At 41.2% G+C, this 15,455-nt stretch overlaps 1 protein-coding gene across 1 annotated transcript in view; it reads right to left on the bottom strand.

Moving 5' to 3' along the window:
- GPD2 (glycerol-3-phosphate dehydrogenase 2) overlaps positions 1–15,455 on the bottom strand; it is a 2,212,620-nt gene that overhangs the window by 1,949,466 nt on the left and 247,699 nt on the right. Inside the window, exon 4 of the mRNA XM_044073653.1 lies at positions 14,164–14,261. Within this exon, the coding sequence (XP_043929588.1) occupies positions 14,164–14,261 (98 nt within the window). The remainder of the gene's footprint in view (positions 1–14,163; positions 14,262–15,455) is intronic.

Below are 15,455 nucleotides of genomic sequence, written 5' to 3'. Positions count from 1 at the left end.
TGTGTGAGGTTACCTTCTCCTCCTGACTGGTTACACCAGTTTTGAGATGAGAGAGCTCAGCCTCCAGTTTGGCTAAAGAGTTGCATCTCTCACATATATTTGAACTTGTTTGGAGGAGGAGAGGGTTGTCCGTGTACATGAGACAGTTGTAACATTGCCTCAAAATTCCCAGATTCACCAGCTGGACTGGAGAGGAAACCATTAACTGACCTTTGGGCATGCTAGAGTAACAGGGAAACTGAATTTAAGATGGACCAATAGAGGACAGGGTAATCGTAGAGAGTATAAGAGTAAGTAGTGCTTATGGTTTAATAGTGCTAACTTGTAGGATTACTTAATTGGACCAGTGAAGGGCCTTAGAATAAGAATATGGTGTTTAAATTGAGAGATAGAGCAGTTCTAAGGGAAAAAGTGAAGAGCAGACTTTGTGGAGCCAGGAATAGTTTAAACCCAATTAGGCGGCGCTGCCCGTTGTTGCGCTATGCTCAAAAATGCGCAAAACCGAGCAAAATAGGGTTTTAAGAGAGGAAGATGAAGGAGTTTTGGAATTGACCCAAAATGGCCAATAAAACTACAGTTTCAAGTCAGTAACCACTCCCACAGGGGCAGGCAGGCTGCTCAATGTTTTTCACTGCCACTGATCAACAGAGAGACTTTTCTTTAGCCCAAGCAAAAAATGGCCTCACAGAAACTTACAAACAGTTCAAGAACAGCAAGCCTGTAACTGAACTTTTTTAAATCTCAGAAAAGTGGGAAAAAAGCAAGATTTTTTTTGTTTTTTTGTTAAGTTGTTACGTTTATGGCTAAGATATCTGCCTCCCATAATCACATTTCCCTTCACAGTTGACATGAAAAGATTAGCTTTTTTTAATTAAAAATGAAGGGAGGAGAAATTTTTGCCAACAAGGTTACTCATCTTTCACATTAAATAGGAAATGGCACAAGGCTGTCAATCTGATAGGCTGAAGAAAAAGCAAAGTCTCGTTGTTTGATTGGTGGCAAGAAAGTTCTGAGAATTTCCATGTCCATATGCACCCCTTATAAACTTCTTTGCTATCTTGTAACTGGGAATGTATTGTATGGCATTAAGTCATGCAAGCTTTGATACGCTGGCCCAATGTACAGTATACTTGGTATCATACTCTCCATATGTAATTAATACTGCAGCAATGAATAAAGTTAATGAAGGCCCTTAAAGTTTCTGCAGTGCAAAGAAAAAAAATCTTGAAAGTAAATAGATTTCAATTTCTGCTGCTAATCATCTTCAGTTATACCAAATATTTCACCACTTCTAACAGATCATGTCGTTAGGCTTATTAAATTAAACACAGTAGATGTGAGCTATTCTCCAAGAAACTAGTATTCCAACTGATAACTATCTATCATTAACTGTATACCATGAAACATTCAAACCACTGCAGCTGGCTCACCAGCCTTAAGGCTATATACTCAATAATAGACCGCAATTAGCTAAGATAATAAGACTTGCAATTTACCTTTTTGTGTGTAGTGGCAGATTTGGGAGGCCACTGTGGTGCAGCGGTTAGTGTTGCCACCTCACAGCAAGAGGATCTCCGGTTCGGTCCTCGGCTGGGGTGCCTTCTGTGCGGAGTCTGCATGTCCTCCCTGTGGTTGCATATGTTTACTCCGGGTGCTACAGTTTCCTCCCACATCCCAAAGACATGCTGTAGGAGGATTGGGCACTCTAAATTGGCCCTAGGTGTGAGTGTGTGCATGCGTGTGCCTTCTGTGGAAGGGTGGGCACCGGGCTGGCAACTCGACACCGTAAAACTCCACTGCCAATCATGAGCTGACAGGTGATCAGCTGTGGCGTCCCCTAACCAGGAAAAGCCGAAAGAAGAAGAAAAAGATGTGTAGTGGCAGAATAACTGCAGCACATACAGGAGGCGCATATTCCAAATGATGGAAAAGAAGCTGATTATCCATGGTTGCTTCTCTCTTTCTGCTACTGTGAGAAAGGTCTTTTTGTCAAAATTTCCACTTGTGGGATCTTTGATTTATTTCATTAGTGTCTACCAATATTTGTTGACTTGGAGCATGAATAGTTTTTAGATAAAGATTTTTTGTAGTCCATTTGAAACAGAGCTTCAGTTCATAGGTTCATAGGTTCATACTAGGCTATCTGCCCTAGGGCATTTATAAGCCTAGCCAGAGTGTGTTTGGCTTTCGCCACCCATTTTAAATTAATTTTGCTATGCTCTTTTTCGAGGTTAGTATACTGTGCCTCTGTCTAACAGTGACACAGAAGTGATACCCGGGGTAAACCTACTATCTCCCATCCACTCATCAAGATTCCTCTTGAAGAGAGTCAATGAGGGACTCTGCCTAACCTGGACTGGGATTTTATTCCAGAGTGAAGGGAGCCTCTGGGTTATGAATCTGTCCCTCCAGCACGTCCTATTTATTTCAGTGCTGAGGTTCAAGTCTCTCGAACGCGTAGCTCGATGGGATTTGGATTTTCTGAGGTGCAGCATATCCATTAATTCCGGGTTGGACATGGCTTTATATGTCAGGCACAGATCGCCTCTGAGCAGGCGGTATGCCACTGAGTAGAGCTGGAGTTTCTTTAACCGGGCAGCATATGGCATCTATTTGAGCCCTTTGATCCTTTTGGCGAGGTACTTTTGGGGTCTTTCCAGTTGCTGCAGGTGTCTGGTAAGGTACATCCCAAAAGGGGCATTGTACTCAATTATGGGCCTGATGAAGGATGAGTAAAGAGGCATGATGACCTCCCCTGATCTAGATGTGAATCCCTTCATGATTAGGTGGGCTATATAAAATGCTTTTCTAACCACTTTGGCCATGTGGTTGTCAAATGAGAGATTGCTATCAACTTGGGTCCCCAGGTCCCTAATTACTTCTTCCATACTTAATGGATTACCACCTATGTGGTAATTTGTGGGCACTTTGTTTTTTCCAAAGGGGATGACTATACACTTCTTGGCATTTAGCTTGAGGCCATGGCTCTGGCACCAGTTGTCTGTTTCTATGAGGCCCTTTTGGAGGATGCTTGTGTTGGCTGGAGAGTCGATTATAGTGCCCAGTTTGCAGTCATCTGCGAACTTGGTCAGCCACAGTCCTTCCGTGTTGGCCTGTACCTCCGAGAAATATATACCGAACAGGAGAGGTCCCAGGACTGAGCCTTGTGGGATGCCACTTGTTACTGGTTTGGCGTCTGACATGGCTCCAGCAATTCTAACCATGTGGGTTCTGTCCTTGAGCCAGTTTGCAACCCTTCTAGTGACATAGGGGTTTATATTTAAGCTGGTGAGCTTATCTATCATGCCCGAGTGGGGTACTGTATCGAAGGCTTTTGCGAGGTCCAGGTAGGCTGTGTGGACCTCCTTCCCCTCGTCAATGGCCTTGGTAACTGTTTCAAAGAAATAGACCAGGTTTAAGAGGCAGGATCTGCCCTTAACAAAGCCGAACTGGGTAGGATCCAGTGTCTGTAGGTCCCCAATATCTTTTTTTATGAGGTCCATGATGATCCTTTCCATAGCTTTACAGACCAAGCTAGTCAGGCTTATGGGGTGATAGTTTCCAGGATCCGTTGAGGCACCAGCTTGATGGAGAGGGAACACTGTTGCTGTACGCCACTCTTTGGGTACATATCCTGTGGTAAGGCTGAGATTGAACAGTAGTTTTATGTTTGGGTTTAGCTCTTCTTGGAGGTCATGTAGGACGCAGCCCGGGACACCGTCTGGTCCCATTGATGCTGTGTTTTTTGCTTTGGAGAGGGCGGCTCTTACCTGAGCATCTGAGATGTCAGGGGGACAGCACTCTGCTCAGATAGATATTTGCCCTTTTGGTGGGGAGGGGGGGGAGAAGTTTGCACTGAACCTGTCACAGCTAGGATGTTGGCAATGTCTGTGGGTTTGGTGTACTTTTTGTCATTTTGGACCACTTCTGAGCATATCTGGGAATTCCCACCCAGGTTCCTAACATAACTAAAGAAAGCCTTGTGATTATCCTTAGTGTCCTGTGCAATTTTTCTCTCGAAGCTGGCCTTAGACGATTTTATGAGTGCCCGTAGTTTTTTGCTAACACTTATCAGAGATGCCTTCCCTTTTTGGGATTTTGCTCTATCATGTAGTAGCTTCCTCCTTCTATTGTATAGTTTGTTTATGGCTGGGGTCCACCAGACAGGATGTCTGCCTTTGGAGGATTGGGTCTTGGTTTTATTTGGGATTGCATGATCCATGCATTCCTGAAGGTGTTCATAGAATGCGTTTATAAAGGATTCTGCGGTCTGGGATGCATTTTCCACAGGCCCAGGGGCTTTGAAGGATTCCACCTCGGTTTTGAGGAGTGTGAAATTTGCTTTAGAGAAGTTTTTGACTGTGGTTTTCTGGGCAGGGGGTGGGGTCAGAATGTGAATATCCAGTGAGATTAGTTTATGGTCTGATCTTACCAGTGAGGGATACACTTCTGGTCTGGAGCATACAGTCCCCATGTTGGTGATGATCAGGTCCAGTATGTTTTCCCCTCTTGTGGGAGTGGTAACAAGTTGTTCCATAGCGTTTGAGTTTATAAATTCTAGGAACCTTTGAGCTAGGGTGTTGGAGCTAGAGTAATGCTCCCAGTCTATGTTTGGGTAGTTGAAGTCGCCCAGTATAATGGTGTTTGGAGAGACCTTCATATTTTCCAGTGTTCTCAGGAAGGCCGAGTGGGGTTCCTGGGTTTGGGAGGGTGGTCTGTAGCAGGCTATAAACTGGAAGGCAGTTTTACCCACTGTTAGTTGCACATGGATAGTCTCTGATGCTTCGTGCTGTGCCACCAACCTGGAGGTGTGGGTATCTTTGACGAATATTGATACTCTCCCTCCTTTTCTGGTTCGGTCCAAGTTTTGGGCCCGAAAAGCATGGTATGAGGTATAACCTGGCACTGCTGGGGTGCTCTCAGGAGCCTTGAACTAGGTTTCTGTTACTGCACAGATATTGATGTTCTCCATGCTAAGGAGAGTTTCGAGTGCATGCATCTTGAGGTTTAGACTTCTGGCGTTGAGTAGCATTACTCTTAGTTTCTTATCCCTTGTGATACCTATGGAGGTGGGTTTGTCTTTTGAGCCTTGCCTAAAAAAGGCACTATGGGGGTAGCAAGAGCTTTTGCCAATATCCGAAAGCCCAGGGGTGACAGGTGCAAGCCGTCCCTAGCGAAGCATCGTGGCTTGTCGAGCATGTCATCCCAGGCTGACAGGCATTGGATCCCCTTGGAATGACACAAATACTTAAGCCAATTGTTGAAATTGATAATCTTGTCTTCATATTGTGGCATCATTCTTGGTGAGTGTAAGATGCTACTCAAGGTCAGGGTCATACCAGCCTGGGCCACATGCTCAGAGAGCTCCTCTATGTCTCTTTTCATGTAGTCCAGTGAGGTACGTCTCAGGTCATTCACACCAGCATGGACAATGACTGAGTTATATTTGTACTTGCCTTGGAGTGACCTGAGTGCTTGTGTTATGTGGCGGATCCTAGCACCAGACAAGCAGCTCACCGTGACCTTCTCCTTGTTCAACCTGGTGAGAGGGACGTCAGTGTGCCTGACGAGAGAGTCACCTATTACAAGTGTATCAGGTGTGTTTTTTAGCCTTAAAGGCTGTGACTGTTCAGCACACTGGCTTTGTGAGCTATGTGTTGCAAGTGTTTTGTTTTGGGTAGCGGTTGCTTGGGTGTCTGCTTTGGAGGTCTCTGCTGCTTAGGCAGATTTTTATTTAGAGCCTCAGTATGTTTTGTGTGTTTATGTGTTTGGTTTGCTGTCGTGGTAGGTCTATGTGAGACTGGAATTGTAGTGAGTGTGATTTCCTTCTCCTCCTGACAGGTTTCGCCAGTACTGAGTTGAGAGAGCTTAGCCTCCAGTTTGGCTACATGGTTGCACCTCTCACATGTGTTGGAATTTGTTGGGAGGAGGAGAGGGTTGTCTGTGTACATGAGGCAGTTGTAACATTGCCTCAAGATTCCCAGATTCACCAGATGGACCGGAGATGAGATTGACAACTGACCTTTGGACATGCTAGAATAGTATTGGGAATTCCTTTATAATTGAAAAAAGGGCCAATGGGGAACAAGGTACTCAAGGTGAGTTTGTGAGGGTGTAGTGCTTTTAATTTTTTAGTGCTGACTTATATAATTGCTTTAGTGAGCAAGTGCCAGGTAACTTAAATGCAATGTGTTACAGGTAACTTAAATGCAAAAATGACAAACAGTAACTTTCTTTCAAGTGAAACTAGGAAATAAGTACAGTAAGCAATGCAGATGTCACTAGGGATCCACAGAAGCGCTGAAAAGCCGTGTTTTAGGTGGAATTAGCGTTTCAGGGAAATAACAGGCAAACAAGCATACAAACAAAGCTAGATTCAGCAGGCCTGGATCTAATCTATGCTACAGCAAACAAGGTGTACCAATTTCAGTAAGAAACAGTTCAAATATGCAGGCACTATAAGCCTTTAACCAGAAATTCACAGCTCAGAAGGGCAGAGTCCAGCCTCTCCTCCCATAAGAGTGCAGACCACGAACCTTCTTAATGTAAAATAACTGGCCTGAAGCCAAAGTGCTTAAACCAGAACTAATACACTTTTAGAATAACAGACACTGAGCCCTCAATCAGCAGTTCCCAACTTAGAAGGATGTAAGCTACCTGTCCTGCCACCACAGTGCAGGCCACAAACCTTCCTAATGTAAAACAACTGGTCTGAGCCCAAGTGCTTAATCCAAAAGACTTAGAATGATAGCTACACTTTAATCAAGTTACTACCAAGCAGTAATAAATACAATTGAATACTTTAAAGAATGCCTGGATTAGTGCTCAAGTTATACAAACAAAGCTAGATTCAGCAGGCCTGGATCTAGTCTATGCTATAGCAAACAAGGTGTACCAATTTAGAAAGAAGCAGTTCAAATATGCAGGCACTATACGCCTTTAACCAGAAATTCCCAGCTCAGAAGGGCAGAGTCCAGCTTCTCCTCTCACAAGAGTGCAGACCACGAACCCTCTTAATGTAAAATAACTGGCCTGAAGCCCAAGTGCTTAAACCAGAATTAATACACTTTTAGAATAACAAAACACTGAGCCCTCAATCAGCAGTTCCCAACTTAGAAGGATGTAAGCTACCTGTCCTGCCACTACAGTGCAGAGCACAAACCTTCTTAATGTAAAACAACTGGTCTGAAGCCCAAGTGCTTAAACTTAAAGGCTTAGAGTGAGTTACACCAAGCATTAATAAATACAACTGAGTACTTTTAAGATGACGCAAAAGCAAAATAAAGTAGGAAGAAACACAAATACAGTAAAAGCAGATTTTTTTTTTTTGAGTGAGCAAATGAGATGGGACCAGGAGGAGTATCCAAGTGCAAATTTACAAGAGGGGCGGGCAGTTTCAAAGCCACCAAGATTAACACCAACACCAACACAGAAACAGGGAGTGTGGGCGGTAACCTACTGACAAACAGAGCCACAGCTTCCAACTAGATATTCCTCAATGCAACACAAACAAATTACTTTAAATCGTCTATTATTTGATAAAAGTGCAGATAAAAGTTACTTAGCTTCACTTAGGCGTTCAAGCTGATAGCATGCAGGTCTTAACCGGCCAAAGCTCACAGTTTAAACAGAAGGTAATTCACTGTGCCACTTGTATAAGACAGAAACTGAATACAGTGAAGGAAACTACCCTCACCTATCACTGACTATGCAGGTTTTTAACAAGCCTTAACTGAAAATAAGACAGAAACTGAATACAATGAAGGAACTACTCCCACCTATCACTGGCTATGCAGGTTTTTAACAAGCCTTAACTGAAAATACCACAGGTACTACTGACAAACAGAGTCACAGCTTCCAGCTACATATTTCTCAATGCAACACAAACAAATTACTTTAAATCATCTATTATTTGATAAAAGTGCAGATAAAAGTTTCTTAGCTTCACTTAGGCGTTCAAGTTGATAGCATGCAGGTCTTAACCGGCCAAAGCTCAAATTAAAACTGAGTCAGATGAAAGAGTCTGCGTTCCAGAGTCAGTGCCCAGACCAAGAAGACAACAAAGGAGTAAGCGAGTAAGCAGCCAGTACTGGTTTACTTATCCCAATGGGAAAATGCTGATAGTCTCTCAGTACAAGAGATGCATCTTGGGGGAGGCCTAAGATTACAGCACTTGCAACTAGGGATGCTGGGAGAGTAAGCCTATTAAGGACTGTGCATGAACTATAGCCAGGGACACTAACTTTCTGTGACAGAAAAAGTCAAATTCATTTAAAGTCCCTCAGATCCCACTGATTTTTTTCAGTTTTTTTGGAAGACATTTTTTTTACTGGCTCCCCAAAAAACTGACCATCATCTATTTACTATAATTATTGATTTGTGTTGTCTACTTCTCTCCTCCTCAACATATGGGTACTTTGGATCCAACTGGATCAGACTTCGGCCACTCTAAGACTTTGGATCCAAGGCTCAGGCTCCTCCATTTACCCATAATTCCTAATCTAGCACTTAATTACCCAAGCTCGAATTTGCCTGTTTCATACAGAAGGACAATCCCCCCCCCCCCCCCAAAAAAAAAAAAAGACAGAGTACTCCCTGAAGATGCATAGAGTTATTCGTAAAATATAGACCAAACAGAAAACATGACCAGGCTCTCAATAAGTTAATGTGGTCACTCAAGAAACAAGGGAACATGAAATTAGATCTGGAAGAGGTGATGGAGGGAAAGTTGAAGATGACAGAAGCAAACACAGATCTAGCATTATAGACATAACTTTGGTATCCAATGTTGCCTTTTCCATTCATCCTCAACATAAGGAACACAGTCTCCAGTTACCATAAACCTTAGGAGGTCTCAGGCAAGGATATTCTGGAAAATAGCTAAACCAAAGGATACTCTGGACCTAGATGGCAAATCCAATAAGTAGGATATGAAGGTATGGACATTAGACCAAGCAGCTGCACAAATGTCATCAACTGATACTTTTGAGAAACAAACAGCTAAAGTAACAGTTGACCTAACAGAATAAGGCTTAGGACTGCCAAGCCGAGATCGTCCCCTTTCCTTGTAGACATATGAAATGCACTCAAATGGCCGTTATGAAAAAGTTACTTTTAAAAACTATTTTACCTAATCTAGCTGGAGAGAAGGACATCTACAATTGGTCAGTTTTTCTACTATTTCTTAAAATTTGAGTTGCTGATGCACATCCATAATATGTACCATGTACTCTCTGTTATTAGAAAAATAGGAAAAGAAAACAGGAAGACTGAAAGTTTGGGTTAGTGAGGATTCTAAGGTTATGTTGAGAAGGAAGGCAGGACTGGGCCTAAGTGATACCCAGTCCTTGTGGAAAACCAAATATGGCAGCTTACAAGAAAGAATGTCAAGTTCCAAAACCCTTCAAGCAGAAGTAACTGCCACTAGAAACTATGTTTTCCAATAAAGATATTTCAGATTTGCCATGGCTACCGGTTCAAGGGTGGTCTCGTCAACACTTGAAGAAGAAAAATGGTAATATCCTATGGAGGGACAGGGGCGGGGGCAAAGGAGGAAGGCACCTCTTAAAAAGGCCTTAAACAATTTTGATGAAGCAACTGGCATTTGATTTTCACCTATATGATAGCTAGAAATGGCCATCATTTAGACTTTAACTGTAGAATACCTAGCTCTATCATGAAAAAGGCCAGCCAGGAAATCCAAGAAAGTAGGGAGAGGAACTGAAAAAGGATCAACCATCCTTCGGAGACTCCACTACTTGTGGGTGGGGGGGGGGGGGTCAGGGCAAAGTAACTGCTGCATCTGGTGTTGGTGAGGGTGGCAAACAGACTGCAGCAATGTTCATCCCCAACAGCTGAATATCTGCTCTGGCACTGATGAGTTGAGGGACCACTCAAGAGGCAGAGGAATAGAGCTACTCAACTTGTCTTCCAATACATTTGACTTCCCCATGATGTGTGGTGCTAGTGGTGAGAAGACGTTGCCCACTGCCAAACTCTCAAGACCTCCTGACACATTGGGTAAGAATGTGTTTCCCCTTCATGTATCAAATCACCAGCCTATTGTCTGTTTGAATGGCAATCACACCCCTACGGAAGGAATCCTGAAAGGCCTGTAACACTAGGAGGACTGCCCTCAGTTCCAGGATACTGATGTGAGGACTGGCTCTGTGGGAGACCAAGTACCTTGGATAGTCTTTCCCAAGAAAGCCCTCCCCCCATCCCATTTAGAAGCATCTGTGGTCACTGTGGCCTGGGAAAGGAAGAACAAAAGGACATCCCTGTGAAACTATCGGACAGTCCAGTCACCACATTATGGTTTCTGAAAATCTGGGTGAGGCACTAGGGAAAGTTCATCTATTGAAACCTCACTGACCACCGGACCACAAATGTCCACTGTAATACTTAATCTAAAATCCAGCCAGAGGGACTAAAGTGATGGAGGTTGCCACTGAGCCTAGAAGGGGCAAAATGCACCTTGCTGGAGGCTTTTTAAGGGAGAATACTGAATGTTTGATGATGATGGGCATGCATCCTTGATTCTGGTAATCTGGCTATCTGGAACTTGGTATCTAGATATGTTCTGATTAACTCATCTTTGGACTGGTCGCACTTTTGACTTATGAGGTTGACAGTTCTCTCCAACTAGGAACAAAGATGCAGCAAGTAGTCCCTGGCTTGTTTGAGAAGACTCCTGGTGGGAGCTGTTATGAGTAAGTCATACAAACATGGGAATACTTTGAAACACTGCAGTCTGAGATGAGCTGCAACTATTCCATGCATCTGGTGAACACCAAGGGGCAGTGGTAAGACCAAAGGAGAGGGCTCTAAAATAGAGGTGACCGTCTCCCAGCTGAAAGTGAAGAAATCTCCTGGAGACTCTGCCCATTTTTATATGATTGGATGTGCTTGGCAGACCTCCAGGACACACACTATTGACTTTCCTCAATAATGGTAGGATTGATTAAATCACAACCATATGGAATTTCATCTGTTTTACACACTGATTCAGGCCATGGGGGAGGGGGGGACAGAGACAAGCACCCCCCCAACTGCCTCCACAGTGTGGCAGTCGGGCAAGCATTGAAGAGCAATGAAAAGGCCCATCAGGCTAGATGGCTAAGTGATAGCAGCATCTCTTCAAAACTCTACAGAATCATCCAAAAAAAAAAAAAAACAGGAAAAAACAACTTTTAAGGAAAATTTCTTCACATACCATTTGGTAACTCTTCATCCTTGTATATTTCAGAATAATGTAAAGCGTTTTAAAATTTTTCTTGTCAGAAATATCTGGAGACTTATTGGTTGAAAGAAAATGAGCAACTCCGAACATTCTCATGTTGATACCTCTCTGAAGAAAGAAATGCAACTGGTGACTACCATGCTTAAAGAGTTATCTTTGAAAATGGATGGTTTTCAGGTAAACTTAGAAAATCTGAGAAAGAATGGACGTCTTAAAAGAAATGCTTCAACAGCACAAAACTAAAATCCTGGACATAGCAAATAACCTAAATGATACAGATGGAAAATTAAAAGAGAAAGAAGCACACACAGAATGCTTGCTAAGCAAAACAATTGGTTACTGAACAAAACAGATGAGCTGGAAATAGAGAAAGGAGATGTAACATTATAATTTTCAGATTACCTATTTCTTTTTTAAATTCTTGGGAGTGCGGAAATATAAAATCTTCAAGAAGGTTTCTCCTATGGCATTGAAAGGGCACATAGACCTATAGACAAATCCATTTCTACCAACTCTTCATCATATCCAAGATGTATAGTAATTAAATTCCTTTCATACACTGACAAAGAATTGATTCTTAGAACAGCATGTAGGAATTACCCCTTGAAATATGGTCAAAACGACCTAAGATTTGACTGACTATTCAACTAAATCCATAGAACTGAGCAAAAGATGTTGGCCACTTGTGAAAACTCTTAAGCAGAATGGATTAAAAACTTCGACATATCTTTGTTTCCAACAAAAACAAAAATACATCTCCCATCTGGTACCAAAATCTTCAATAACTTAGAAGCTAATATTTTTGTTAACAATCTCATTCCAGTACATGTCGACTTGGATTACTCATTTCCTACCATAAAAAGATGTTCAAAGGAAAAACTCTTGAACCAACATGAAGATGGAAAAAAACAAAGAAATGAACTACTAACAATAACGCAAAAACTACAAAGAACTCCACCCACCACAACGTAACTAGACACTGATTTAAATAGCTATTTTGTCTTTTCACTAAACACAATGCACTCTCAAAATATAAATGTTAAATTAAGAAGATCTTGACAAATCTACACACACTCTGCAGAGCTCTATCAACTTTACAATTTATATTAATTTTAATAAACTCTAGGTAAATCAGATAGCGAGGGACACTCTGGTAGATTTTTCCATTTACTGTACTAGAAATTCTGCAAATTCTATGTATTTAATTATTTTACATTGTTTAGTTTATTATACCTACTTTTTATCAAGCCTGAATCTTTGTGTTTAATACTTTAAAAACATAGGAACCATTTTTTAAAATATATTCTTTTACATTTGTTTGTTTAGATGATTGTTTTATCTGACTCTTTCATTCATGGATTTAACCTTGTTATATTTAAATGTCAGTGGATTAAATAATCCAAGGAAAGGATCAAACCTGCTGCAATGAAGTTCAACTCACATTCCTCCAAGAAACACATTTTAAACATAAAGACAAGGACATTTTGAATCCTAATATTTTTTCAATATTGGCCCAATATTCATTTAAAAGCAAGAGAAGAGGAGTAATAATACTGTGGAAAAAATATAACATACCCACAGAGCATTCACAAATATGAAGATCAAGACAATCTCCTGGCCCTTGTAGTCCTAAAATACAACAGATTATGCACTCTAATGAATCTTTATTGGTTTCCAGGATTGGCTCAAACTTGGCTAAATACACTTCAATATTCTTCTGCTTCTTTCGGCTGTTCCCGGTTGGGGGTCGCCACAGCGGATCACCTGTCCGCTCATGATTGGCAGTGGAGTTTTACGGTGTCGAATTGCCAGCCTGGCACCCAACTTTCCACAGAAGGCACACACACACACACACACACACACACACACACACACACACACACACACACACACACACACACACACACACACACCTAGGGCCAATTTAGAGTGTCCAATCCACCTACAGCATGTCTTTGGGATGTGGGAGGAAACCCATGCGACCACAGGGAGGACATGCAGACTCCGCACAGAAGGCACCCCAGCCGAGGATCGAACCGGAGAACCTCTTGCTGTGAGGCAGCAACGCTAACCGCTGCACCACCGCAGCCACCCTAAATACACTTCGATATTATTCTTAACAAATATAAAGATAATCCAATAATGTGAGGAGATTTTAACCGTTTACTAGACAAATCACATACTAGTAACAAGAGAAATTTAAGAACGACGTCAACAGTGAATACACTCAAAAACTAGAGAAACATGTAATTTAAAAAATACTATTGGCTTCAGAGAATCCAAATAATTAAACTTCACACATTATGCTTGCAAATATGGCACACAAACTAGAATATATAGAATAGTAGTATCCCAAGACATAAGCTCAACGATGTCTAGATTTAATAATGTTCCATTGCCCATCACATATCTAAATATACATACCTTTAAACAACGGCACCAGACAAGGCTGTCCTTTTGCACTTATTTTGTTTGCTATGGCTACTGAAATAATAGCAATTTCAGTTTGTGCCAACCTTAATGTCAAAGGTATAGAAATTTCAGAACATTATAATTCAAAATCAGGTTATTTGCTGACAAATTGTTAATGGTTCCCAGTTCAAGGACAACACTAAATAAATTAGATTCAACTATAAACACATTCCAGGCATATTCAGGTCTTCATTTTAATAATCTGAAGGTAACAATTTTATTTCTAAATAAAAAAAGAAATTTGCAAACTCACAAAAATAATATCATAGATAGATCAAGAACAACTGGAATTACAACAAGCCTGTATCAGAACAATATGCAAAGGGGGTGAAAAGACTGATGAGTCAAGTAGTAAATACCTGCCGATAAATTCTACATTTCACTGCTGGCCAATGAACTACACTATTCAACCAGCATGAATAATTAAAAATACAGTATGATTTTCTTACTTATAAACTGGGAGCATAATAGGCAGTGGTGCAGACAGATGAGGTGCAATCTCCAAAAGGTTAGCACGTTCATGTAGAGCTTCTTTTACCAGTCTGTACTACAAAAGAGAAAAAAATACGAAAAAATAATAAGGCAAAAGCTCCTGTGATCTAAAGGCAGTCTTGTCCAGTGATGCTGCTATTACTTTCCAAGTCTAGATATATAAAGCTGCCATTGTAAGGGTCCCCTTATTATTTAACACCATGTGTAATTATTCTGACTCTAATCTGACACGACCTTGGGGAAACATCAGTTATGTTCTTGATGTGCTTTGCACCCTTGACCTACCATTATCTTGCAATAGTCTTTTTCTGCATAACTATATTTAAAATCACAGTCCTTAGCAAATTTAAAATTCAAAGCAGTAATAGATATTAGGTACTACCTACATACTTTAATTTCTTTCCTTCTACAATATAATGTGTATTAAACACAGACATGGATCTACACAGATACAGATGTATATTAATAAATAGATGCAGAGATACAAATATACATGTATTAATTTTCATTTCTGTTGCACAGTTTATTACATAATCTTATTATACAATCACCTTTTGGCCAGGGACATCTAATCTCTTTCTGCTTTCATGACTCCATTTGTATTGCAGCCATAGAAACCACATTGATATATTGCCTTCTTAATTTGAATCACACACATTTTTGTTCCCTTTTTACTATTTTATCCTGCTCTTTTGATACTTCCATAACCTGGTTCTACTTTCAACTTCCATTTTCTTGCCATTGCATATTGTGCTAGAACTAAAAGTGAGCTGAGCAATGCCTTTGGTAGCCTGGCTCATTCAAACCCCTCACCCTGTCACAGCTTAACATGGACATACTCACTGCTAATATTATTCAATTACTGAGCAGGTGGTATTCCTTGAAAAGGTTTGATAATTCTGAACATGACCAGAAAATATGTTCCCAATTCTCTATTTCCCTACATATACCGCCAACATGTACTACTACCTTGTGGGAACATTTTTTATAACCTACTTGGTGTGTAGAAATACCAAATGTAAATGCTGCTAAGTGAAAATTCTAAATCTTCTGGATCTCATAAGCATACTTGATGATATGCATACTTCAGTCCAGTTGTCCCAAATTAGATCAACCCTGATCTGCTTCGAACACAGACTTCATCTTCTCTAAACAGATTTTGCTTTTTGTCTCTTGTACAACCGTGTATATCCTACTTGGCATTCTGGCAACACCTACTCTTTCTGTTCCAGGCTCTATATCTGAGCCT

Source organism: Protopterus annectens, chromosome 6.part0, assembly GCF_019279795.1.
Source record: "Protopterus annectens isolate FY-2018-M chromosome 6.part0, PAN1.0, whole genome shotgun sequence".
Lineage (NCBI taxonomy): Eukaryota > Metazoa > Chordata > Ceratodontiformes > Protopteridae > Protopterus > Protopterus annectens.
This window is presented reverse-complemented; position numbering and strand designations above follow the sequence as displayed.